We start from the raw sequence: 27,285 nt of genomic DNA on the forward strand, positions 1-27,285 counted from the left end.
GAGACGCGCGCGCACGAGGTTAGGAGGTCCGCGCCCAGATCCCTGACGTGATTGGTGGCGCTGTCGTGGCGGCAATCGCGCGGGAGAAGACACAAGTCCCGAAGCCAAAGCCAAGTCGTTGGACGGTAAGGCGCCTCACTCCCCACCTTCTCTCCTTTTTTTCTCCCCATCAGATAGCGGGCACTGGATCGAGCGGGAACCGTACTTTTCCCGTCGACACCGAAGCTGCCCCGAAACGTGTGGAAACGAAGAGGCGACCGAAAACGCGGTTTCCTGGCCTCCCCGTCTGTTTCGTCGCCTCGATACGAACCCCAGGGCAAGACGTCCCTTTTACTTCCCGCTTTTCTTGATTGTAGATACACCCTTATGGTAGTCACATCTGTTGGGACACACATTTATAAGCGACTATACCGGAGTAAGTCGTACGTTTTCCTCGTTGCCAGAGTCACACGGGGAAGAACTAAGACCGGAACGACTGAATGCCGGCGCAGTGTATCAGTCAAGCAGCGGTACCGACTCAGTGAGGCACTCAGTGAGGAGACTCAGTGCCCGAATGAGAGGGTTACACGATTAGTCTCGGACGACTACAGAACTGCGGCGCAGAGAAATACGACAGGTGAGGTCAAAGCGTTACAGGCCTGTCGCGTCTAGTGAAGTGCGCGACTTATTCTACCGATTCATAAGGCACAAGCTAACCCAACACCGTGCTTTATTGGTGACACAGATGGTGGATGTATTCTTTATTGAATACTAGAGAGATATGCCGTGCCTGGCACGCCTAGTACGTCGCATGATATGGGTGCCACGAAGAATGAAGCTCGATGCAGAGGGAACAACCGCAGCAGAGCATACTCAAAAAGCTGCGTTTAGAGTTGCTTTAACGTAGCGTTTCTATCACGATATACACATATGAATGCAGTACTTGTTCCCGGAAGCGTTCCGCAACGCATTCGTTCCAGCCCTGGGCAGCCAGCCGGTCTCAGAACTGGCTAACTTCCCTGTCCCTCAATTTCTCTTTTAATCCTTTTCTCTTCCCTCTTCCTTTCTCCTTTGAAAACGTACGGTCAATCTTTCGCAGCGTTTGCCATTTCGACTGGGAGAACAACGCGAAGTGTTGAATTAAAGTTAGAGTCACGAGTGAAAAATATCCGCCTGCACTGCTGGCGCGCCGCGAAACGGATCAACTTCAAAAAAAAAAAAAAACAGCCATTATACTGATGCGGATAGCCGACAAACTCAACGAGAAAACACACACACACACACACACACACACACACACACACGAGAGAGAGAGAGAGAGAGGAAGAAAGAAATAAAGAAAGAAAGGAAGAAAGAGATAGAAAACAACATCGAGGCGTTCTTAGTATAAAAGAAAGGCACAAGGAGGTGGTCTGCAGTGAAACTAACCACGCAGGTCCACTCGTGCGGCAGTTCGCGCAAACACAGAGCCACTGACAGTATACGGGCAATTTGCAGCCGTCTAAGGGGCTGGAGGATAAAGCGCGCGAAGTGCAACGTCAGCCAAGCGCAGCCGAGGTATATAGCCAAGCCGAAGCCGAGGCCAGTGCGAGTTGTCCCGGCCGCAGTGCCCCGCTTCCCATCGAACGACTGAGGCAGCCCGCGGGGCAGACGAATGTCGCGCAGACCCCGAAATACGCCCCTTGAAAAGTGCAATAACAAAAAACAAATAACAGAAAAGGGTGTAAAAAAAAACAAACGGAGTCAAAAGACGGAGCCGGAGGAAACGTGGGGTTTCGAGATCGACCCTATAGATCTTTCGAAAGAAAAGAGGGGGCGAACTAGTGTCCCGGCGGAAATGGACCGGTCGCGTCCGGCTGAATGCGGCGGCCCGCTGTTTTTCAACGTCACGCGGCAACGGGGCGGACCCGTGAAAGGCAACTTTCTTACTATTATTTTCATTTCGCCAAGGACAGTCTTTCAATTTCTAGAGCTTCGTCGCTGCTTCCGCCACAGTATGAAGCCAATCTTCGGAGCGAGATGAGCAGTTTTTCACCGCGGACTCGAGACACACGCGAAACCGTCCGACAGCTTCCATGCTTTTAATATATATGCCCGTCTGCGGAATGGACGACACATAGGAACGCATCCCTCCAAAGGCTTCATAGGGGTGGCTTCACGAAAGGTTGGTTGGTATGTTAGTTATTCTAGCTAACTTTCCAATGGAACTGAGCTTACACTCTACGACTTTGGTCCTTAAATAGGGGATCCGCGAAAGCCATGCTGAAAAAAAAAACTTTTTTTCTTTTTATGTCCATTGTGTCCAGCAAAAGCGACCCCTTCCGATTTTTGGTACGCTTCACCGCATGACGACCCATCATTCTGGCAGAGCCGGCTTCAGTTTGCGTTTCTTCATGAGATGGCTGTAAAGCTTATATCGCAGTTTTCTACGATATTTGTACGCGGGTATGCTCTTTCCGGGCTTGCATATTTGAAAAGCAAACCCAGCTAAAAACAAACAGGTTCCATGTGACTGCAGATTTCCCAACCTATTGACTAACCGATGAAATGAAATTGGCAGGACACCTTAGCTTTAACTTTAGCTTTAGACAGCGAGATGTACAAGGCACCTACTTAACGTTGCAGGTTTCGTTGATTTAAAACGGCCCCTCGTTAATTTAAGACGGGCCTCCACAATTTCAGCTACATCGAAATGCGACGGCCACGGTCGGCATCGAACCCGCTACCTTTGGGTCAGGGGCCGAGATCACCCGCACCACTGAACAACCATAGCCAACCCACTATGCTATCCCTAAACGATAGGTTCTCGCGTGTGCTGCTCTAGCAACGTAGCGAAAGAGAATCAAACGTGAAACCTAAAAATAACAATAATAATAACCACTTTACTTCCAGTGCCGGAAAAAGTCTACAGTTTTCTGCAAACAGCCAAATTACACGCGCGCTAATACGACAATGAACCTAAGGGCAGCAGAATATCAGGTTCAAGAAGCGAGAAGCTGGAAGCCAGCTCCACTTTTAAGGCTCGGCGACACGCAAACTCGATTAAAAGGGGTCTCGCGGGAGGCCAGCGAATAGATAGCGGTGGCACGGAACTGTAGGCGGGGAATCTTCGTCCGATGCGAAGGTGAGAACAGGAAAGTGGTTTTAAGGGAGTTTTTTTTTTTTTTTCTCAAGTCGCCTGTGCAAAGGAACGGAGAAACTTGTCTGCACTTGCAGAAAGAACAAGAAAAAGATTGCTACGGTGGCGGAGCAGTAGAAACGACTCCGTCGTCGCAGTCGTAAACCGTAGACGCAAGTGCCAGGCGTGAAATTTAATGCGCACCCGTCCATACCCCAGAAAGTGTTTTGTGTGTGTGCGTGCGTGTGTGTGTGTACACGAACACAGCAGGAAATGGAGAGATGCAGGATTCTCGAAAGGAACGTACGTGGAACACCCATTTCCGGAACACGCGCAGAGTGCCCTGCATTACCGCGTTCTTGCCGTTTCTCTGGTTAGTTTTGTTTGTTTCTTTTCTCTCTGTCGCTTGCTCGGTTTCCGAGTTCCGTGCTCCGTAAAGAAGCAAACTAACTTCACGGTTCCGCACGAGCCTCACACGATAAGCACGCGCGCTTCTCTCGGTGACGATAATTACATACGTGTTTACAGGCGCACACTTTTTTGGGTGTCACGTTTTCTGTCACGTTTCTAACTCACGCGCACTTGTCCACATTGCGAATAACCTTTAACACGACACAATTAACCAACACAGAATTGTCATAAAGACGATTGCTACACGGTAGTAACCATTTTAAAGAAACGGGTTGCGCAAACACAGTACACGAAAGAAGGAGGTTATAGGAGACCACAAACACCTTGTCCTAACGTCCACCTTGTCTACGTGTTCGTACGCCCTGTATTTTTATAGTAAGTACTTATACCAACTTGCTCCACTCTCTCTTGCAGTAACAGCGTTACAGTAGCAGCTACTACCAAAGCTTTACGGTAGTAGTACTTCGGCGGCACGACAGATGGCAGAAGCAGTAAAATTCCGACCTATTAGCGTTGCATTAGTTCGAAACGAACGGCTTGTCAGGCGCGAATGATTAAAGCGAGCAGAAGTACGAGCCGTATTCATTAGCGAAACAAAGCACCGCTAGCGGGATCGCGTGGCAAGGAAGCATACCGTCCAATACCGTGCAATTTATTACCACGCGGTAATTTCAAAGAGATACGTGAACGCGCCATGAACACAAAGAGAAAAGGGAAGTTGGCAGGAGAAGTTTGGCAATCCAGACATTGTTATCACAAACAGGCAGCAAGAAAACAAATTATATTCTCGACAATGTTGCAGCGTCATATTGGGAAAACAGTCACCAGTTCGTTCAGCTGCTTGTTTATTAAAACTCGGTTGAGCAACGAAGGGTCATTACGGTAATAGAAATGCAACGCGGGAATGGAAATACACATTAGACAGAATGAAATATGTAAAGTCAAAACGGCGAAATGTCGCACGGCCAGTATTTATCGATTGTATATTGATCCCGGTGTGCATGGACTTGTATATACTGACTCACAATAGGAAAACACAGGAGCGGGTACTCGCCGACGACTGAGCTGATGCAAGGCTTCCACAGACAACATGCGTCCCTAAGCTCTTTCCGCTCTCTCAGCATATCATCGACCCGTCTGCCCGGATTAGGAGGCGCACTGTTTTAAAGCGAACAATACAGCACTTCGTACAAACACTCATAGACCAGTTTGTTGTGTCGAATCAAGAACACTGTTAGCATGACACGCACAAACTAATTGTCTTTCGTGAAACTAAACACAAAAACAAACAGACAAAAAATATTGTCGATAAACTACAGCGGTACGTTAAATAACGTTCAATGGTGGAGCACTGAAATTTCGTTGTGCGACAACAGCTTCGCCTGCCCGACCTTATGATAAGCAGGTGAACTCGGCGTAAAGTAGGCGCCGAAGCCGATAGCATGCCCGGGGAGAAAGACGACTTGGACAACGACTGCGGACAGCGTACAAAACTGGCCACGCGGGATTATTCGAGCACTTCGAATATTCGAAAAGAAAAAATATTCGAATTCGCTTCGACACGAATTTCGGTTTTTCGAAATTTCGAAGTATTCAAATGAATTAACAGACGTTTGTTTAAAAAAAAACAACTGTCGGGGTTTAACGTCCTAAAATAACAGTTAATAGAGCCGCGTGAAACCCGCCTGTAGAGGTTGTTTCTTTGTAAGGTAGCAGTGCAATGCCAAGAAAACACCTATACAAAATCCGCATAGTTGCGACATCACTTGGCAAGTTTAGATGAACACCTCGCATACCCCCGCATAGATTACCGACTTTTTAAAGTTCGGGAATTTACTATACGAGCTTAGACGCTCGAAATCATACTAAACAAATACCGCAACGCATTTTACTTGTTATCAATTGCATCGTAGTAAAATTCATACTCTGCTACAAACAGAAGAAAAAGGACCACGACGCCGTGTTCGTTATCCTTCTTTTAGTCCGTTTATAGTGTTGCGTTGTTACAAAGGCCAAGATGCATCCCAACCTACCGACTCAACTCGAGTGTTGCCAGTAACAGGCGCGCGAACTATAGCAGCTTGCTAAAGTAGAAGCTAACTCCACTGTCAAGACTACGGCGAATAGCGCTACGTGACAAGAGCGTATTTTTTAGTCTGTCCCGGCCGGATTCGCGAAGACGTAGCAGAGTACCGGATATCGCGTACCATAGCTGCCACCAGGTGAAGTAACGCCAGCTACAGAGGTAAAAAAAAAAACGAGCTACAAACGCGAAATTTCTGTCCTCCAAGATTCCGAGAGCGCCTATCGACACTTGCTTTTAGATCTACAGCATCGACAAACCTACAGCAACAGTGCCACTTTACTGTCGCACACTTTACTGTGTGCGACAGTAAAGCAACACTTTACTGTCGCAGCTCAACGATATAAATTTGAAGCAAATTAATGTAAATGTTCGGAGGTAATGAGCTACAAAGTCACGACGGCCACTCGAAAAACTAGGGGGGGGGGGGGGGGGGTAGGAAACTGACTTCGGCAGCGCCACCACGTTCCTCTGACACACGCATGCACAATTCAAACCGGGTAACCGGGTACGCTTGAGACATTTTGCGTATAGCGGTGTGCCGAAGGGGCTTAAAAAAAACGCAAAGGAAAAAAAAAACGCGAGATGCTAGAGGCGTGTACATAAAATGCCCAAGAACGCCACCTGCCCAGGGTTTTGGTGGTATTGGGGAGAGGGCGAGAGTGTTTTGTCTTCACCCTCTCTCTCTCTGGTGCAGCGCACACGCAAAAGGCGTCCTTCGCGCGGGAACAAAACTTTCCATCCGGTATCTTCACGCACCAGCGGTCGCACGAGAGTTTCTTCTCTGAGCAAGAACAACCCTTCCCGTTCAACGCTTTTTGACAACACGGTCGCTGCACAGCCCACAGGGGCGCGTCGCCAGGAGGGGGGGACGCTTGACAAATGACCGAGGAGGCTTAGCGGTGCGGCGGGCAGGTACGCCATAACATCGCCACCGGACTTGCCTTAAAAAAAAAAAGACAGGACTTTAAGGAAACAACGTCACAAGAAGGGCAGGTTTTAGCGACAGCGTAGCGCCGGGGAAGCTACGTTAAGCTCCTAGTGCACAGCATTGTATCGCGAGAAACTATGGTATACGGTCTACGTGCCGTCTTTGAGAGTGCGCATGGAATCGCGCTACGCGACGACGCACTAGCTCTGTACGACCTTAAAGAAAAGAACAACCTCGGACTACGCAATGGGGCTGGTGGCAGCGAAACCAACGCGTCTTACAAATTGCCGACTTCGCGCCGCAACCGCGGAATTCCGGCGCATGTAAGCGTCGTCCGGCGGCGGAGAGCTTGCAAAGAAGCAGAAAAAAAAATATTACGCCTAAGGAAATGGCCACACGAAGACGTTGCTGTAGAAGCTGTAAGCGAGTGTTTTCCACGAACGCGTCGCCAACTTGTGAGCAGCGCGCGCAGTCGGCGAAAACTCGACTTTCGCTGCTGTATCTTAACGACTTGAGGGCGGCGACGGAAAGAAGCGCTTAGTGTCTGACTGCATATATAGCATGAAGTTTCATACGCGACCGCGTTCGCAAGAATGTTCCGAGTTCGAGAAAGTTTAACACGTCGTTAAATCTGGTAACGCCGAAAATGCACGAACGCTCCAAGATTTTTTTCATAATTACACGCACGGCGGTGTTCTGACACTAAATCTGCCATGCAGTTCAAGGCAAAAAAAAATATTTAATGCGTTACACATATATGTGCATAATTCAAGAGGCCCCCGATTAAAGCAACCCTATATCGTTAAAACCTAATTGTGTGGCCGCTCAAAGCTAATCATGAAATTAACTAAGAGAGCAAGGACGACTTAGCGGTAAACACGAGACCCGGCCCTCTGCAAACATTAATCGTAATTACCTTCTGCTAAACCCTATAACCAGCCCTTCACCAAAATTAGCGGCAGTGTTACACAAGAAAATACACGATTCGAAGAGAATCGGAACACTGTCGACACCACTTCGTCAATCCTGATGCCGACGCATTGAAACAATTCAGACACGGCAGGGCGGACCTCGGCAGGCGAAGCTAATACCGAAGCCAATCAGAGAAACATTGTGCCTACGACTCACGGAGTCCGAGGGCCCCCCGTACAACGCACTCGAAGGCTGTCCCCATTTGTCAGATACACGGGAAAGAAAAGACAGGCAGGGGAAGTGCTAGTTCTTAATGAACCGATTCCGCACGAAGGATGCGCGGCTTGGTATACCCGTTCCTTCTTCCAGCGCCGCGATAATCGTCGCTAGCCAAGGAGCTGCCTCCACCCTTCCATTACAACGGCTCACCGACTGATGCGATTCATTCGTCTTCGTCACTTGAAGTGACCGCGCCGGAGCGCCTATAGAGAGAAACGCTTCTTGGGTATAGCTGTTTGAAGCCACGACGGGAGTATTGCGGAGTAAGCCGTGCCAAGCCAAGTATACGAAAGAATAGACGCACTGTGCGCTGCGTGTGGAAAGGGGGAGGAGGAAGCGGCTGCCCACCCAATACGTCCCTGAAAAGGGACGCACAACTCCGTGGTGGTCTGGGGGCTTCGACGCTTTACTACTGACCAGAAGGTCGTGGGTTCACATCCATGCAGGCCGCGCCGGCCGCAATTCGGTGGAGGCGAGGTGCTGGCCGAGAGCCCAGGTACTTAAGATTTCGTCGGACGTTGAAGAGCCCTATAGGTGAACTAAATTTCCGAAGCATTCTCACCAAGGCGCAGTCATCACAATCCTATTGTTGTTTTGGGACGTATAATACCCGAACAATTATTGTTCTCATTACAGTACAAGACTATGGGCCTGAATTGCTCCTTTCAATAGACTGTGTTGTTCAGTGACGTTTTGGTTTCTTTATCTGCTGCAGACGCCGGGCAGCGATTTTCGGACGGAAGGACACATTGCGGTTTTAAGGTGATTCGACACTAAATCTAAGGTATCTGATGGGCGGTTAAAATCAAGGCAAGCGTCAAACTTGGCGCTTAACCAGATATAGTTCATACTTCAACATGTTTTACTGCTTAAGTGGCATCAGCCAAGGATCAATCCAAAAAGTACAAGCCCATTCAAATGATTCATTTATCCATGCTTCTTCGGACGGAGACGGGCTGGTGTCTTGTTGCGAGGAGGAGTGACTTTACGCGGAACGAACGACACAGCGCCAGCAAAATAACGGAATACACGGTTGATGTGGGAAGCACTTGAAACTCAGCTCGAAAGGAGGCAGTCCTCCGAATATGGCACAATAGACACGCGGGCCTCAGTTTATGAAAACGAGACAAGAATAGGACAGCGCAAATGAGAATCCCCCGGATGTGCCAGGAAAGCTCGACATTTTTAAATCTGGCGTGTCACTTTAGACAATGCCGACCTGCCCGGTGACGTTTACGGAGTTAACTAGCCACACGAAGAGACAAATATGATTGGTGACAACCCATAAAATTTAGAACAACAGATATTCAAGATAGTTCGTACGCATTAGGGATGCAAGAAGGTACGGGGGCCACGAAGGACACGGGATAAGGGATAAGATAATTGTTGCCGTGTCTGCAAGCCAGCCCCTCTTATAGAACTTCAGGAGACCGGAGATGCCTCGACTAGACACCGAAGCGCGCCAGCCCATCACCTCTGCGAGTATAGACCTATTCTTTCTTTGAAAACAGGGGTAAGTGTCATCGACATACTGAGTCCCTCGTAGCGACACGTAGGCCCCACCCAGTCCTATTCTCGCCGCCGCCCTTTATGATCACGTGACAACTGGCACAGGAGCAAAAAAGCTGTCTCCAAGCATATAGCGGTGCGGAGAATGCGTGCAGAATACGCACACCCGACGTAACTAAATGTTTCCGAATTGTTCCCCTGTCTAACACTGAGGCTGCTTCGAGTTCTCGCCCTGTCTGATACTGACGCGGTTCCAAGCTGTTCCCCTATCTGACACTGAGGCTGTTTCGATTCTTCCCTTGTCTGACACTGAGCATACTCAGAGCTGTTCCCATTTGACACTGAGGCTGTTCCGAGCTGTCCCCTGTCTGACCCCGAGGCTGTTTCGAGCTGTTCCCCTGTCTGACACTGAGGCTGTTCCGAGTTGGTCCCTTGTCTGACACTAAGGCTGTTCCAAGCTGCCCCCCCCCCCCCTGTCTGACACCGAGGCTGTTTCGAGCTGTTCCCTTGTCTGACACTGGGACTGTTCCGAACTGTTCCCCTGTCTGATACTGAGGCTGTTTCGAGCTGTTCCCCCGTCTTATAGTGAGGCAGTTCCGAGCTATTCTGCTGCCTGACACCGAAGCTTTTACGAGTTGTTTGTTTCTCGGTCTGACACTGAGGCTGTTCCGAGCTGTTCACCCGTCTGACTATGAGGCTGTTCCAAGCTGTTCCCTGTGTGACACCAAGGCTGCTTCGAGTAGTTTTCCTGTCTGACACTGAGGTTGTTTTGAGTTGTTTCTCTGCCTCACGCTGATGCTGTTCCGAGTTGTTCCCCTGTCTGACATTGAGGCTGTTTCGAGTTTTTCCCTTGTCTGAAACTGAGGCAGTTCCGAGCAATCTCCCTGTCTGACACTGAGGCTGCTCCGAGTTGTTCCTCTGTGTGACACCAAGGCTGTTTCTAGTGCTTCCCCTGTCTGACACAGGCAGTTTCGAGTTGTTCCTCTGCCTAGGCTGTTTTGAGTTGTTCCTCTGCCTCACGCTGAGGTTGTTTCGAGTCGTTTTTCTGCCTCACGCTGAGGATATTCTGAGCTGTTCTGCTGTCTGACACCGAGGCTGTTCCGAGATATTCCCCTGTCTGACACTGAGGCTGTTTCGAGTTGTTCTGACTCACGCTGAGTTTATTCTAAGTTGTTCTGCTGTCTGACACAGAGGCTGCTTCGAGCTGCTCCTCTGCCTGACACCGAGGCTGTTCCGAGCTGTTCCCCTGTCTAACACTGAGGCTGTTCCGCGCTGTCCCCCTGTCTGACACTGAGGCTGTTTCGAGTTGTTCCACTGTCTGACACTAAGGCTCTTTCGAGTTGTTCCTCTGCTTCACGCTGAGGCTATTCCGAGCCTCCTGTTTGACCCAGAGGCTGCTTCGAGTTGACCCTTTGCCTGACACCGAGGCGGTTTCGAGCTGTTCCCCTGCCTGACACTGAGGCTATTCCGAGCTGCTTGCCTGTCTGACACAGAGGCTGCTTCGAGTTATTCGTTTGCTTGACACCAAGGCTGTTCCGAGCCGTTTAAGGCTCTTTGGAGTTGTTCCCTTTCTGACACTGAGGTTGTTTCGAGTTGTTTCCCTGTCTGACACAGAGGCTTTATCGAGTTGTTCCTCTGCGTCACACTGAGGCCATTCCGAGCTGTTCCCCTGTCTCACACAGAGGCTGCTTCGAGATGTTCCCCTACCTGATACTGAGGCTGTTTCGAGTTGTTTCACTGTCTGATACTTAGATTCTCTAGAGCTGTTTTTCTGCCTCACACTGAAGCTGTTGGATAACGGATATAGCCGAGTAAGTTTGGGTTCACAACTGCGGTAGGGTAGCGCCATAAAATGAAAATACGAAAGGTCCTGTGTTCGTGCTGCTGGTGCATCCATGTCTCAAAAATTCGGGTGCTAGGGCTAGTACTCTACTCACATGGCGCACATGGAGAAGTCATCAGGACTCTCCAAACACATGCTCAGCAGACCATTCGGCTGATTCGTCGCATAGCGAACCGTCGGGCTGGCCTACGCGAGCGAAACACGCTTCGCCTCACCCAGGCTTACATCGTCAGCCGCACCACGTATGCCCTCCCATACCTACCTCTCCGACAAAAAGAGAGAGACCGCATTAACGCGCTTCTACGAAGTTGCACAAAAACAGCTCTACGCCTTCCCCCAAGAACATCCAATGACAGACTCTTCAAACTTGGAGTACATAATACATTTGAGGAACTCGCTGAAGCCACCTTTACGGCACAAATATGTCGTCTGTCTAATTCGGTGAGTGGCCGCGCTCTTTTGACCCAATTAGACTTATCCCCAATAACAGAATCACCTGGAAGGGTCCCTCTTTCTTCTAACCTCCGCTCTCACCTAAACGTACCGCCCATTCCCAAGAACATGCATCCTGTGCGCGACGAGAAACGCAGAAAGGCAAGGGCCCGGGCCCTCCAGAGACAATATGGCGAGGACCAGAATGTAGTCTACGTTGACGCAGCGGAATATGCGTCAAGATCCCGCATGGCCCTTGCGGTGGCTGACAATCAGGCAAATCTCCTAACTTCTTGCTCAATTGTCACAAATTCCTCCACAGAGGCAGAAGAGGCAGCCATCGCGCTTGCTCTCATCTCCACACCTGCCACCACTATCATTAGCGACTCGAAATCAGCTATTCTTAACTACGCCAATGGCCTGATATCATGTAGCGCTGCTCGCTTGCTACGCTTCTGGCAGCCTCAGTGCTCCACAACCCTGATCTGGACGCCAGCACATGCCGGCCTCCTTGGCAACGAGGAGGCTCATTCTCTAGCCCGAGGTCTCACATTCCGGGCAGGAGAAATGGAGCCCCCTCCACAGGTCGAGGAGCGCTTGCTCTCTTTTCGTGATATTCTATCGTATTACCGGGAACAACGAAGAATATACGCACCCCCAGCCCCATCCCTAAACATAGCGCAGGCCACACATTGGCGACGCCTACAAACTCGAACTGCTCCATATCCCGTATTACTAAACGCCCGTTACCCAGACCATTTCCCCTCTTCATGCAAACTTTGCGACAAACCAGGAGACTTCCTCCACATCCTCCTCACATGTCCCACCTTCCCACATCCCCCACCTCCGGCTGTGGCAGTGTCATACTGGGAGACCATCATGACCAGCACTTCTGCGTTCGATCAGCGCCGGATCATCTCGTGCGCCATGAAGAGGATCGCACTTCAAGGGCTTTCCTTTGCTTTGTAAGGGTGCCTCCTCACTGCGAGGGTGCACCCACGTGCCATGAGGGGGCTCGGCCCCCACGCTACACAGTGGCAATAAATGTTTCTACCACCACCACCATTGGCTGGAGCTGCCGTACCTCAATTAGGACCCCGGTATTTGGCACAGGCAAGCGGACAAATGTATCGCGTCTCCGAAAGAATCTGGGAAACGAGGCACTGGACGAGCGCCAAGAACATAGAACTGCTCCTTTCGATTGTCACTTTTTACAACTCGCTGTGTTTACTGCTTCACAACGACATCGTTGCTTCAATTGCACGGTATCCTTCAGTCGTTAATGAGTTCAACCTGACACAGATAACTTAGAGGTTCCGTTGCAGCACAAATGCCGCGGTGACTTAACGGTCAAGCGATAAATGTCAAAAGCAATGGCTCAAACGTGTAAATAACACTTGAACACCTCCTGTTATCCTGAATGCTAACGCGTACCCTACATATAGGCTAGTGTATTTAAACTATTATAAGCTTACGTCGACGTTATGCGAGTATATACTTCAGACTTCATCCAGAAGGCTGTGGAAAAACCGACACACTTTCTTATCTGTAGTGATTACACGGCTAACATACTAGGTAAATTTCGTTACAGAGAAACATAGGACCATCTCTGAGACCATTCAGTTTCAGGCTAACTCGATTTACGCGTTTAAACCGAAACACTCGTAGACCACAATGAGAATAACAACCAGTCATGTGAAAAAATGTATGCCAAATATTCAATACCTAATTAAACACTGATAGCGACGGATAAAGATCCCGCATGAGAACTCGCACGTAAGTTGTGGCATTGTACGTGGGGATAAAACGATTACAACCCTCGCGCTAAAACGCTTCCGTAACAAGCTTGCCCCAGCACTATTACGTCCCCATTTTAGCCCTGCTAACAGTCACGAACAATATTCAGGAACGCGCGCGGAGTGACGTCGTCAAGAACCGAGTGGCATACCAGCAGCGCTAGCCACGGGAGCGGGGCTCCGGCGGCCAGTCCACCCGCGGCCCGCGTTCGAGCGCCTGCCTTGATCAGGCTGCGGGCCACTAGGCCCTGCAGGAGCTGCCTGCCCAGCGTCTGCCTCGCCAGCTGGGCAGCCTTGGCGCGAAGACGCTTGCCCAACCGGCGGCGGCTGCTCGCCGTCGTCGCGATGCCGTTGGTCGTCGCGCCGGGAGACGACGCGGCGCCGTTGGCGGCACCGCCAGCGTCGCCGTTGTTACCGCTAGCGGCGCCGTCCGTCGCCACGCCGCCGGCGCGCGTCATCGGTGCCAGCGCAGCGCGGCTGAGCAGTGCCAGGCTGTGCAGGAGCACTTGGCGCCGCTGCGTCTCGAACAGCTGGCGCAGTAGCAGTTGCTGCTGGTCGGCCGGAAGCTGAGGCTGGTGGCTCCGCTCCCGCCGAAGCTTGGATTGCAGGCGACAGCGCGACCGACCCCGCGAGAGGCGGCTGCTGCGAGGGCACACACACACACACGGAGAAACGCTGTGGGAGCGGTGCTCTCTGAGGATGCAGTTGTCTAACACAACCTGCTGGCTCGGAACGCGTCGGAACAACGTAAGCACGGACCACACGTTAGCACCATCGCAAATGACCAGTAGAGAGTTCTAGGGCGGGCGCCTCATAACTGTTTGCGTGCGTAGGCCCTTGCGTTCCTTCGTATTCTCCATGAGGTGCGGCTGGGAGTACAAAGGAACGCAAGTGCCGGGGTAGCCACGCTGCTTGGGTACGCAGGCTCTTGCGTTCATTTGTACTACTAGCTGCACCCGCGTACAATACAAAGGAACACAGGAGCATGGGTACGTAGCCAGCTTGGTGTACCCGGAACAAAGCTTTCTATTATAACTAACCCCAGACCATTTGCTTCAGCACGCTCTTCCACTCCTTTGTACTACCATGCGATGTCTTATGGAGTATACACAGGAACGGAAGAACGTGCGCACGCAAACAGCTTTGGGTCCCCCGCAGAATACCTGTACATGTCGAAGCGTTAACGGAATACCACATGTGTGCCTTTGATTACGTGTACCGTGCGTCCGAACCAACATGTCAGGGGCATCGCTTCGGATTCGCCGACGCGCGTAGCAGTGGCCAAGCGGAGACTGTGTACGCCTGTTCTGACGGTCGGTGTGCAACTACATAGACGGTACTTCGCAATGTGTCGAAACCAGTAGTTCATCCAGTTGACGAAGTTCCATCAGTAACCAGTTGGTATTACGATTACGAGAAGAACGCAGAGAAAAAAATACGGACGCCTGCTGCAGCGTCATCAATTTTGTTCATAACTCATCTCTATATAACTCACCTGTACAAAAATATCAGGCCTTATTAAAATAAACTATGTTTGTTGGAAGCTGCAGGTCGAAGCAAGAGCGTTCAAGTTCCGCAACATCACATACACTATCTACGGCGCAGAATACAATCTTAATGATGATATGTGGGGTTTAACGTCCCAAAACCAACACATGATTATGAGAGACGCCGTAGTGGAGGGCTCCGGAAATTGTGATCACCTGGGATTCTTTCGTGCGCCCAAATCTGAGCACACCTGAATAGAATCCTGTACCGCAAAAATTGAGACCGCGCTAATTAAAAAAAAGAATCCCGCCGACCACGCACATTGCGGTGCGCTCCAGAGCGCCACTTGACTGCGTCCGCAGTGCAGTGGTAGCAACAACCGCAGCCGAGCGAAAACAAACAGGCGGAACGAAACCGGAGCGGTAGTGGACTCGACGAATGCCCGCAAAAAGGCGGACGCGTTATGGCGCGAAAACGGGAACCGGATGTTGCTTCCGGGTCGTTTCCGCCCGCGGAGGGACTTCCCGAACGAGCGCGGTTGCGGGAGAAAGCGTCGCCGCATCCCCATTTGCGAGAGCGCGGAAAGCTAGACAAACGGGAATGGGGAAAACAGCAAATATAGCGAGGGGAAAAAGAGCAAATTTAGAGAATTGCCGGGAAAAAGAAACACCATTTGGGAGTAAACGGGGAAAACGTAGTGGAGGATCACACGCCTTTGAAACCAGGGCTCCTTGGGTACCAACCGCCCACAGACGTGCGAACGGCGAGGACACATCTACGCCGATTTCATTTTGTGCTTTTCATTCTTTGCGTACTTGTCAACATGAAAAAAAAAGGTACGCTTGAACTAACCCATGAGATACAGTTAAACTATAAATGTCGTGGTAGCGATGCAACATGTTAGTTAGGGCGCGATTTTGTCCGTCTTAAACAACGAATGGAGATCTCACGTTGACGCTCGTGACAGAGCTAACTATCACAAAGTACAGGAGAACTCCGTTGATACGTTCCCATTAAGATTTTCCGACTCCTACACTCGCAAATGCCCGATTTCAACCACACGTTTACTTTCCTTTTTTTTTTTCTCGAATACGTATCGGCCAGGTTCCACTGTGTTGACTTTTGTCGAACAGATTGACTTTATCAACATGCCTTCATAACTGAAGAACGGCACTTTGGCGAGGTCCCAAGGGGCAAAAAAGACGTTGCACTTGATACAAAGCGCGCTACTTTTCCTATACAGTATGACAATCATTGCCCAAGCTGCAGCTTTCAACCTTATCAAACTGAACCTTACCTAACGCGTTAATCAGAATCCCACAGATTGTAACGGTTTCTGCAACTCAACATGTTTCCAACCACCCGATCATAAGTGACTGGTCTCTCTATCGTAATCTACAGTATGTGCTATACCAACGGCGACTCGGAGTCGACACAGGTGTATACCAGGAGCGATTGCGAAAAGGATCCATTAGTTGACCGAAACGCCACCGGCCCTCACTTTACGTTAATTGCCTCACCCGCTGTAGCGATAGTCTTCGCCGATGTCCTTTGCACGGACAGCGAACACCAAGCACGCGCACATGAGTTCAGGTCGATTCACAGAAAATCTCGAGAGGATCCCCTACAAGCGAACCAAATACACTTAAATGAGCCCCACTTTTTTTTTTTGTACATGAGCGGCATTCCTTATCAGCAGTATAGCGTGCACGCTGAAACGAGCCAAATTCTCACTACGACCGACCAACGCACCCAAATGAGAGGCACGAAATGGAGGGGAAAAAAGTTGAAATGAAAGGCAACAATGCATTTCACTTCGTCGGCCACGGGAACGTAAAAGACCTTGCGCAAGCATGCACTTCTCCGGCCATCCAGACGAGGGTAACGTTATTTTCCCGTACCAGCGTTACGTCACGCGGAACGAAACGCCGTAAAACAGCCTCTCAACAGCGTGGAAAGAGAGAGAGACACAGCGATGTGTGGTTGGAAGCAGCGCACAGCGGTCGAAGCAACGCGAAATCACCGAGGAGAACAAACTTGCTGTTTCTCCGGTAAGACCAGGCCGGCGAGTGCGTCGAGACATAAAAAAAAGTAGAAATAAACACGCCTGTGGGCGAAAAAGGAAGGGGAAATTAGGGATATGGGGGTGGGTCAAAATGGCGGAGACGCGACGATTCAGCGAGCGACACTGGAGAGATAGGAAAGGTTGCAGTGGGGAGCGGGGGGCGCATGTGAAATCACCGTGAAAGCAAGCTCGCTGTTGCCACAAAAGCGTGCCAGAGTATGTCGGGACGTTAATACGGGAAATACTGAGGGAAAAGGGGAGCGGAGGCAAAATAAGGGATACGAGAGACAGAAAAAAAGAAAACGGCGGAGATGGTGACGAATCACCGAGCAAGAAGGGAGAGAAATCTAAATAGAAAAAAAAACAAAAAAAATACATACGACAGTTTCGAATTGAGAGTGACCGGAACGATCGCGTTCAACACACCGCGACCGCAACACGAATCGAAGAGAGGAGAGAGAGAAAAAGAAAGGATCCAGGCATGTCTGCTTCAAACACGCGCACAATGGCGAACAAATAAGCCAGAAAAAAAAAAGAGCGACGGAAGAAGCGGGACGAAGATAAAAAAAATAAAGGTTAATCGATAAACGACGAACCAGAAAATTGAGCTAACAGAAAAAAAAAGAAGAGGGTAGGGGAAGCAAAAAAAAAATACCCGTGGCCAATATAAGAGGTTCAGGCCGAAGAGGCGACCTCACCGAAGCGAATGAAAGAGCGGCAAGCATGGGGGAACGAGGGTTGTGGCCCTTCCCGGCGGATCGGGCTCGAGATAAGGGGGAGGGGGGGGGGTAGGACAGGCATTGCGACGAGGGCATGACGAACCATGCGGCGAACTGCACGCACGCAACGATACAGGACAACACCGTTTCGAAGAGTAGATGAGGGACCGAGGATAAAAAAGGAAAAGGAACTGAAAATAAGGGAGGAGAAAATCAGTTGGCTCTACTACCCTTATGCTCGCACGAACAAAGACACGAGAACAGAGAACGGCCAAGATCCGGAGAACGCGCACAAGAGGGGAGATGTTGATAGAGAGGCAAGCCGGGAGAAAGGTCCTGTTATAGAAGCAGACTGCGGCATAAATGTCATACCATGTATTGTATAGCATAATCTTTAGATTATATAGACTGTATAGGATGAACTGTAGAGTGAGCGAGTGCAACATTATATCCAACTTCGATCAATAGGTGGCGTGACGGTTGGGAGTCGAAGTTAATCGTGCATTGCGAATTTGCAGTTTTGTGTACGAAGAAAAAAGACATTGACTACTACTACCCTTACCTATGCGAACATGAATGCCCACTAAAGTTGTACATATGAAACACTTCACATGCTGTTTTACGTTATACTAACGGTAGCGATAATCGCCTTGCGGTCACTGTGGTAGGCCGCGATTGGCTCAACGAAGCGTATTCAGCAAGTCCAATCCGTTCTTTTCGTCGAGCATTGAGCTGACGCCGTTGTTCTGTTGTCTGTAAGCGATAATCGACTAAGCGCTCCGAACACATGGTTAACCAGCGGAGCCGAAACAAGACGTCCCGGTGTTTCTCATTGAAGTAACGCCGACTTTTCATTAGAGTACCTCACAGTTAATTGGTTGCGCCCGTCATGTGTTCGAAGGAGAACCGTCCGTGTGTTCAATCCTCCTCCGCAGTGGACCGCGGAGTATAGCGATATTCGCCAAACATCTGTAGAACGCGCGCGCTGCAGGAGTTGTCTTTTCACGACAAGAAATTTTTCGACCAACGATAAGTGCGTGCCTTTGCTGTTAAAAATAAAACAAAATGAGAAACACATAGCAAGAATGGTTGATTTCAATCGATGGCACAGGTCTTCATCGAAAGGAAGTCACGCGGTCACATATGCCAATACACGACTCGCAGGGGGAATTCTTTGTTTAAGTTTTCAGTCGACTCTATACTGATCCATTTCGACAACTGTGTCCGACGAATATTATTTTTGTTTTTGCCAGCCCATATTCTTGCCCTCCCACCCCCTCCACCACCCTCACCAGCTTTTCGTCATCTCTAGAACGAGAGTGACAAGAAACAAAGTGACCTGAAAGTGCGAGGAAGACGGGAGTGATTACACAGTGGTTTGCAATAGCGCGGGCAACGATCGAGTCTACTTTGCGAAACGGGAGGTATTCACGGCACGCTCGGAGTGCGCCGCGAGTCGCTTACATTTCCCAGCGTTCAAAAGACGCTGAATACCAGTGTATACAGTCCAGGCAGGCTTAAAAAAGAACGTTACGCAACATTTCCGAGAAACCATTCAGCCTGAGGAAGGAGGGGGGGGGGGGGGGGTCCACGTTTTGTCATCACAGTGACGAGGCTGAAGGAGGAAAAAAAGAAAAAAAAACAACAAAAGAAACTGGCCACTTGGAGCGAGGAATCCCAATACTGCTATACCCGCCGACAAAAGCTGCCGCCCCCAGCCAGGCCGCTCCACATTAGACATTTCATTCTTTTTTTTTTTCTTTTACGACCAGCTCCATTCTGTCCCAGCGTTTGAGTCGCCGAAATGAGAGAGACAAAAAAGGACCCCGACTTCATTCGGCGGTGCGTCGAGGCGCGAAAGCCCAAGCCGTTTGCCGGACCGCTCACTCCGTCTGCCGCGGCACGACACATCGACCCAACCGTCGTGAGACCAAGAAAACATTCACTCTCTTTGTCTGCCTTCCTCCACTCTTTTTTTTTTCTTTAAGGAAAATAGTCTTCCTGGGGATACTTTACCGCAGCAACTTGATCTGTCTGTATGTCAGTCACACAATTCAGCCACTCGGCCAAAGCTTAGGCACTTGCTGAACGCCCAGCCATCTTGAACTGGGGGCTGTGCGTTTCGATGGTAAAACTAACTGCCCGCATATGTGAGGGGCGACATCAATACGTATTAGGTGGTGTGTTCCTTCATTAGATGAAACATACATACGCAATTATAAAGTATATAGTGTTTCTTAGGTTGGGCTGAAGATGTGACGCTACGCAAAAAAGAAGGCCGGCAGAAGACTATTGTCTTTCGACGACATTTGCACCAAAGCACGCAGGTACGCGGCCATTTTCTTTTTTTCTTAAACTTCCAAGTGACGTGAATACCCAGAACTGTTATACGCTTCCCGAGACTATACCAGTGCAGTATCACCCAAGAAACTCTCTCTGGTACAGAGCGCCCAGCTTGGTGAACACGTCGAATTTAAGAGTGCCCGTTTCGAATTCTACTTTATAACATCCCCGTCTCAGTTTGCCAGTGAACAACTAAAGGTATCTTCAATTGGCATTGCTAATACTAGTACCTGCATCTGTTGCGTTACGAAACGTCGTCATCCTTGTGCACTTCATCTCCATCTTATATATGATCCAATTGTTTGCTTTGTTATAATATCTATTAGTTATGGCGGTATCAAAAGATTACGAGCCATTCCTCGGGTTGGATACGGGAGCACGCACTCAGGCATATGACCACATGGATGATGACGTTCGGAAGGCGAGTCGTGACACTCTTATGCAGCGGTCTAATCGTACATTACAGAGAACCACGCGCATGCAGTATTATAGACATGGCGTTACACGCGCCCATTTTACGCGACCACACCGCGCAATTCGTCCTACATTCATGAAAAGAGACAATTCCCGTACTTCGGAAGCGGGTCAGAAGTTCAAAAGTGGGTCACTAATTGCTCTCATTTCGCACCACATAGAGAGAAAAACTGCAAACCCATGGAAACACACGCCCACTCGAGTGGAAGTCCTCACCGCGAAAAAACCCGAAGCGAAGCGAAAGACATCGGCGTCACTGTATGCGTGTTTGCGCGATCCCATTGGCTGGATTTCGGTCCGAACCATTGCATCGATTGATATGAAACCGGAAGCCGAATGATTTTTGAGAGTCCGAAAACCAAGCAGAGCCCACTTGTCACAAAGTACGAGACTATAGATACGGGGGACAGGAAGGTGATAATATTTAGGGTTTTACGTCCCGAAACCAGGATCAATCATGAGAAGACGCCTTACAGTAAATGCTCCGAAAGTTTGCAGCCTGTGATGTTCCATAACGTGCACTGACACAGGGGCCTCTACTATTTGGGCCCCATCGAAATGCGACCGCAATCGCCGGGATCGAACACGCGACCTTCGGTTCAGCCACCTAGCATCCTATGGCCACTGTTCAACAGAGGCGCCACAGCTGGCTAAGGTGAGTTCCAGACCCGTGTTACAAGCGTATACACGAACGAACATAGCACGCAAGCGGAATAGGGCGTCCCCGCGGCCCACTGCCGCCGATTCAGCGACCCCGGAAAGGGTAACGCAAGGCGGGACGACAATCCCGGCATCCCCGATTCGAGCGACCGGGAAGTTCCCTCCTCTCCCTTTCATCCCCACGGCAACATAGAAGGGGGGAGGGGGGTGTCTGCAGCGCTGAACGCGCCACCACCGATTTCTCTGCGCGCGTGGCGTCTAGCAGAGCACACGCATCCACAGCTGCCACTATGGCCTCGACTCGGCAGCCGTTTACTGTCGCGAGGTCACAGCGACCCTCCCTCTGGCTGCGCGATCCTAGCGGCGGCAAATCGATGTTCCCCCAACAGACCCAAGAAGTCTGCTGCGCCGAGCGCATTTTTAGTCTGTCGTATATCAGGTTTCTTTTCAGCGACTTCTATTGTGGCAAAGTTGTCTTAGTCCTTACTCTGTGCCGTAGTCGCCATTCGCTAAAGTAGTAGTAGTAGTAGTAGTAGTAGTAGTGATAGCATAATTAGTAACAATGTTAGTCGAAGTAGTAGTGGCCGTGGTGGTAGTGATGGCGGTATTCGGTCTAAAAAAAACAGAGCGTGCAAACACAAACGCCAAGAGATCACATCGTATCCGTGGTTCGCACGCCCCTTCTAGTAGTATAAATGCTAACCAACTAGCTCCGTTAGCTGTTAATCTAGCAGTGGCATGCTAGTATAGTATAGTATAGTAACGCCCGTCAAGTGAACAAAGTGAGGGGGTGAAAAAGCAATGACGAATATGATGCCAAATTATGATTTGGCGGAGGAGGACACTGCTTGCGCTCCAGCACAGCCGTGACCACGTTATATATTTGGGGGGGGGGGGGGGGAAGGGGGAGTTAGCGGGTGGAATAGGCCACAAGGCGTAGCGTCAATGTGCACTCGTAAATAGGATTATTATTATTATTATTATTATTATTATACAAATAGAAACAAAGATACTCCGAATGATGCATGAAAACAGTCACTCAGTCAAAATATAACGACAAAAGGCCGACTACCGAACGAGTTGCCGCAACTACCCCCTGCCCCCCCCCCCCCCCCCTTGTGACCTTTCTCGACAAACAGGCGCCACGAAATACCTCACACAAATTCTTTGGCCAGCATCGCGAGCCCGTATTAGGAGTGCGCGCAAAGCCGCTCAGGCGCACACGATCCAGCACAGCGCGGCTAGCGTCAAAGGCATCTCGAAAGCTTTTTTCGGGATAAGGCCCGCAAAATGCGGGTCAAAAGAGGTGAGAGTGGGGTGGCTTTATTCTGACGAGAAGGCCTGTGTTGGTCCAGTCCACTGTAATAATACTCTCGTCCCTCGGACCCACCACGGTGGACGGCATACCTCGCATAGCGGAACGCCGCATATCACGTCCAATCTCGTTTCACGCGAGAACGGACGAACCGCGCTGTCCGACGGGGCGCGCGCTTCACAGGGCTCCCCAAGCCGGGAACTTGAAAGTATTCCTTCCAAGCCGGCTGCCAGCGAAACCCCTTATGCCCAAAGGCCCTAAGCCGTGCCAACTTCGTTTTTTTTTTTTTCAGCCTAGTTCTGTTTTTGTTTCGTTTGTTTTTGTCCTATCCCTCATTGGCCTTTTCAAGCCTGCACGGTGAATCAAACACGATAACAATATTTATTTATTTTTAAAGCGATGCTGCATTTCTGCTGCGCTGAACGAATTGGGTTGAGGCCCGTTCCCGAACAGCGTCGCACCGATGCTATAACGGGACGTAAAAAATGTACACGAGAATCTTCTGCGAAATTCGGCACGACATTCCAGTAATACCGCAAGTATTCAGAATAATTTAACACACACACATGATATATATATATATATATATATATATATATATATATATATATATATATATATATATATACTTCCTAAAAGTGCATTGATGTAGAAATTTTCTAAACGGTCACGCCAATTTCTCATAAGTGAGGTAGACATAACGTTACTTTATTAGCCTGTCAACACGCCTATACGTACTCGGGACAAAACGATACCGGGAGCGCAAAAAGAGAAGAAAAAAACAACAACAACGGGCGAATCACCAAACATTGAATTCCCTTGCTGCTTCTTCCAAACTCAGCGATACCTCCTGAACAACTGAGCTGATGCGATTTGATTGATTGATTTGTGGGGTTTAACGTCCCAAAACCACCATTTGATTATGAGAGACGCCGTAGTGGAGGGCTCCGGAAATTTACACCACCTGGGGTTCTTTAACGTGCACCCAAATCTGAGCACACGGGCCTACAACATTTCCGCCTCCATCGGAAATGACTGAGCTGATGCGAAGTGCACCTCAAATATTCGGTGCAAGCAAGCACGTGCAACTGAAACGAGACAAAAGCGGACTATGCATACGTACAGACTTCCCATCGAACAAGCGTGCTTTGCGCCCCAATCATTACGGCGATAAACAACGCACACATACACACAGGTGCCCCGCTTTCGGGAGAACACGCTTGCCGCGATGTCATATGATACACCGAGGAATGTACCGCGGGTTTCGCCTAACCCCAGTCATTAGAACGCAGCTATAATGCCGGCTCGCATTACTCAATCAGGAACGGAAACTCGCCCCCCACCAAAAAAAAAGGTAATTAACGCAAATTATCCCGTCAGCGAAATCACGTGCGTGGAAGCACGAATGTCCAATGATATTCTCTCACGGCACAAATCGATCGGGGGCGAGCTGCATTACATGTGCAAATATACACAGCTGGCCGGCGCAATTCGAACCTTTCGAGCGCACTAAAGCAATAATTCCCCATTTTCTTTCTCTTTCATCCTAAGCGTAGGGTAGATACCAAAACCTGTGACCCGCCTGGTTGACCTCTCCGCATTTAGTTGCGTCAGCTTTATTTGCAGCATACTGATTGGGCAAAAGCGGCTCCAATGCGCAAACGCCGGTGAGAGTGTAGTACATGCACAATCTGCCGGAACACTGCCTCCATAGCGATGGAAACCTTCACACGCTCTCGGGAGCAATGCGCGAAAGAGAAGGGGTGGCTCAGGAACAGAGACTGGGTAAATTAGGGAAGCGACCTGCGAAGGCAGGGCGGGTGTACTGCACAACACGTCGAATGCCAACGAGATTCCCCGCGCCGCTCCAGCAAGCGATACGCGCGGATGAAAAGACGGTAGAGGAACGGAGGAAGGACGTTCCAACACGCGGCGGCTGTAGCGGACGTTGGCCTGCCCTGCCTGGCGCGAGACCCCGCGCGAATGCCCGGTGGTGCGTAGGGAAACCTTTAATCTCGACTTTACGCCTACCTTCCCTCCAATCTGGCCAACTTTCCCGAATTTCGCCTCTCTGAAAACCTCGGGCCTCCCGAAACCCCTCTAGCATCACTCGAACAGTCCCCTTCCCTCCCCTAGACTCCAGTTCCTCAAACACTTCCCCAACAGGGACACGTCCCGGAAAAGCTCTCCCCATCTCTACAACCACCACCCTACAATCTCCTTCCCCTTTCACCATTACTTTCCCCAATTCGCCTTTCTTCCCCCAGAGGGATACGTCCCAGAACAGCCTTCCCCATCCTTACAACCATCGCCCTTCTATACTCATCCTCATACCCCGCTTGCATCTCTCCCAGAGCGGAGGAGTGGCGCGGTGCAGACAAATCGCGCATCGAGCGCAAAGTTCGCCGATGCTCGCACCGTCGTCGTTAATTTCGTCCCGCGGCCGGCGATAATTCTCGCGCTATAGGTGAGGCAGAACAGAGAGTAAGGGTGGGTAGGGAAACGCCTTTTCTCGACAACATGCGCGAGAACGACGCGAGGCGCCCCGCGCAAGGCTGTCCTTCACGCGCGAACAGAGTCGCACGCGCACGTTCATATCGAGAACGATTCTTCTCACGAAGTTTCGACGATTGCGAGGGGCATTTCTCAGCGGGCGCGTAGCGTCTTCATCGAAGCGGGAATCTACCTCGCCCAGCTTCCGAAAAAAAAAAACCGAAGGAAGCCTGGAGAAACGTACGAAAAACGCATCATCATCATCATCGTCCCCAGCCTGACTACACCCACTGCGGAACAAAGAGCTCGCCCATGTTGCGCCAGTCAAATCGGTCATGTGATCGCTGCTGCCACTTTATGCTAGAAATCTTTCCAATCTCTCGTCTGCCTCCCTAACTTTGTCTCCCCCTCACCTAATCGCCTTCTCTTGCAAAAATTAACTTAGAAAAAAAAACCACGCAAACGCTGACGACGACAACGTTGAGCGAGAGATCTCGGAAGAGCGCATAGTGAGGTAAACGCATGCGAAAATATGTCTGCAGTGAAGCTTCAAGTGCCACAACCCTACCAAACGAATGTATAGGCCTGTCTTATATTGAATGAAAAAAATCGCATTCCAACGCCTCGTCACCCATCAAGCACAGGGAGACGGAAGGCGGAAGAGCTTGCACTGCACAATAATATAACTGTGCAGCCTGCATACGTCTGTCGCAAAGAAATATACTGTTAGCGGCATTTGAAAGCATATTCATTCATTCATTCACAAAACTTTATTTGTGTCCTCAAGCTCGGTCTTTTTAGAGCAAGGCGGGCCGCGTCCACGTCGGTACCGTCAAACGGTAGGGAAAAAAATGTCTACACATGAAAACTATAAATGTAGCAAGATGAAGCAGGACAAAACAATACATTAAAAGAGCTTCTTAAGTTCTTGCAGCTGAATTACGTACAAAAAGCATAGTGATGGAAACCTGCACAAGGGCTTGTTGTCACTAGAACCACACAGCCAGATCACACGGCTACATGTGCAGAAGCTCCACCATAACAAATGTCGCCGAGTACACTCGCCAGTATGGCTTTAGTTCAGTGAATTCGCCAGCAATGCCGAACAGTACAACCAACTTTGAGTGCATTGGAAATAACCGCTGGTACCAGCAAAAGGCGCTTCGCAGCCAGGAGTCTTGTATCTTTCGCCAAAATTGCCAACTCATACCAACTGCAATTCGGGTCTCCATCGTTTCACGAATCTATTTCCACAGACTGGAGAAAGAGCGCAGGAACGGGTGACGTATGGTGGCGTATAGTAAGCGATCCCCGGGATCTAATCGCGATTCGGTCCGTGGTATAAATCAAACTTTAAGCGAAGAGACAACGGTAGCGGACAAGACATGGGAAAGAGCCGAACCAAGTGGCGTCGCAGCGATGAGAGTTGAGGGAGCCGCCACAAGTAAACACGATGCGTTGTAGCGCGAAACCGCGGGGGATGCAACGCAGGGAGGGACAAGCAGGAAGAACATCCGGGCCGAAATTGAAAGTAAACAAGGGACCGGAGCTCCGGGACATAGGGGAAGAAAATATGAGGGCTTGCGGCTGTTTACAAACACGCAGTTCCAGCGGTCGGTTCAGAAGCCCCCCGAGAAGCGGCGACGGCGTTCTCCCAACCCACACGCTCGGAAAAACAGAGCGCTCATCCCACAAACACGAGGGACACCGCCATTCCATCCCCACTAACCACGCCCCCCCCCCCCCCCCCCACCCACTCCTCTCGATTAGGCAGCTATGGTGCGGTACAGAGAGTGGAAGACCAGAAACTGCGCATTTCAGCACCGAAGGACAAAGTAAACACGGCTCGACGGGGGCAATTAGGTACACGGCGCACGCAGCCGATGAAGCGGGTAATTTGGAGTTTCTCGGCCGACCGACCACTATAGGACCACAGATGGCGAGCGCGCTTTCCTGGTCACCGCTTCTATCAAGTTGACATGCCAGTACTCTCATCGCAGGTTCCGCTTTTTTTTTTTTTGACGTACGTGTTCAACACATTTCATTTCGATTGCCAGAAACGAACGAGTTCTGGCTTGTTTATCTTAACCATTGTAAAATGTGAATCGAACTTCAGCCAAGAAGTGTGGCAGCTTGGGCTAGTCGGTACGACACGACGACACAGAGACGTCGTCGTTCTGTTCTCGCGCTGCAACTATCGTTCAGCCAAGAGTTACGCATTCTCCGTAAGCTTGAATGTTTAAATGAGAAAGTGCACAGGTTGTTAAGTAGAGCGCCAGAGAAACTGTGTGTGTATGTATGTATGTATGTATGTATGTATGTATGTATGTATGTATGTATGTATGTATGTATGTATGTATGTATGTATGTATGTATGTATGTATGTATGTATGTATGTATGTATGTATGTAGGGTACAGAACGCTCGAGATGCAA

General features: G+C 49.9%; 1 protein-coding gene across 30 annotated transcripts in view; it reads right to left on the reverse strand.

The window, feature by feature from the left end:
- Window positions 1–27,285, reverse strand: part of LOC119164399 (CUGBP Elav-like family member 1-A) — a 646,479-nt gene that overhangs the window by 238,556 nt on the left and 380,638 nt on the right. For 21 of the 30 annotated variants that reach the window (XM_075871581.1, XM_075871593.1, XM_075871600.1 and 18 more), the window contains exon 2: window positions 13,446–13,935. The exons of 8 other annotated variants lie outside the window; for them this stretch is intronic. In XM_075871581.1, coding sequence (XP_075727696.1) covers window positions 13,446–13,935 — 490 coding nt within the window. The remainder of the gene's footprint in view (window positions 1–13,445; window positions 13,936–27,285) is intronic. One more of the 30 variants, XM_075871583.1, reaches the window with a different exon arrangement.

Source organism: Rhipicephalus microplus, chromosome 8 (assembly GCF_043290135.1).
Source record: "Rhipicephalus microplus isolate Deutch F79 chromosome 8, USDA_Rmic, whole genome shotgun sequence".
In the NCBI taxonomy this organism is placed as follows: domain Eukaryota; kingdom Metazoa; phylum Arthropoda; class Arachnida; order Ixodida; family Ixodidae; genus Rhipicephalus; species Rhipicephalus microplus.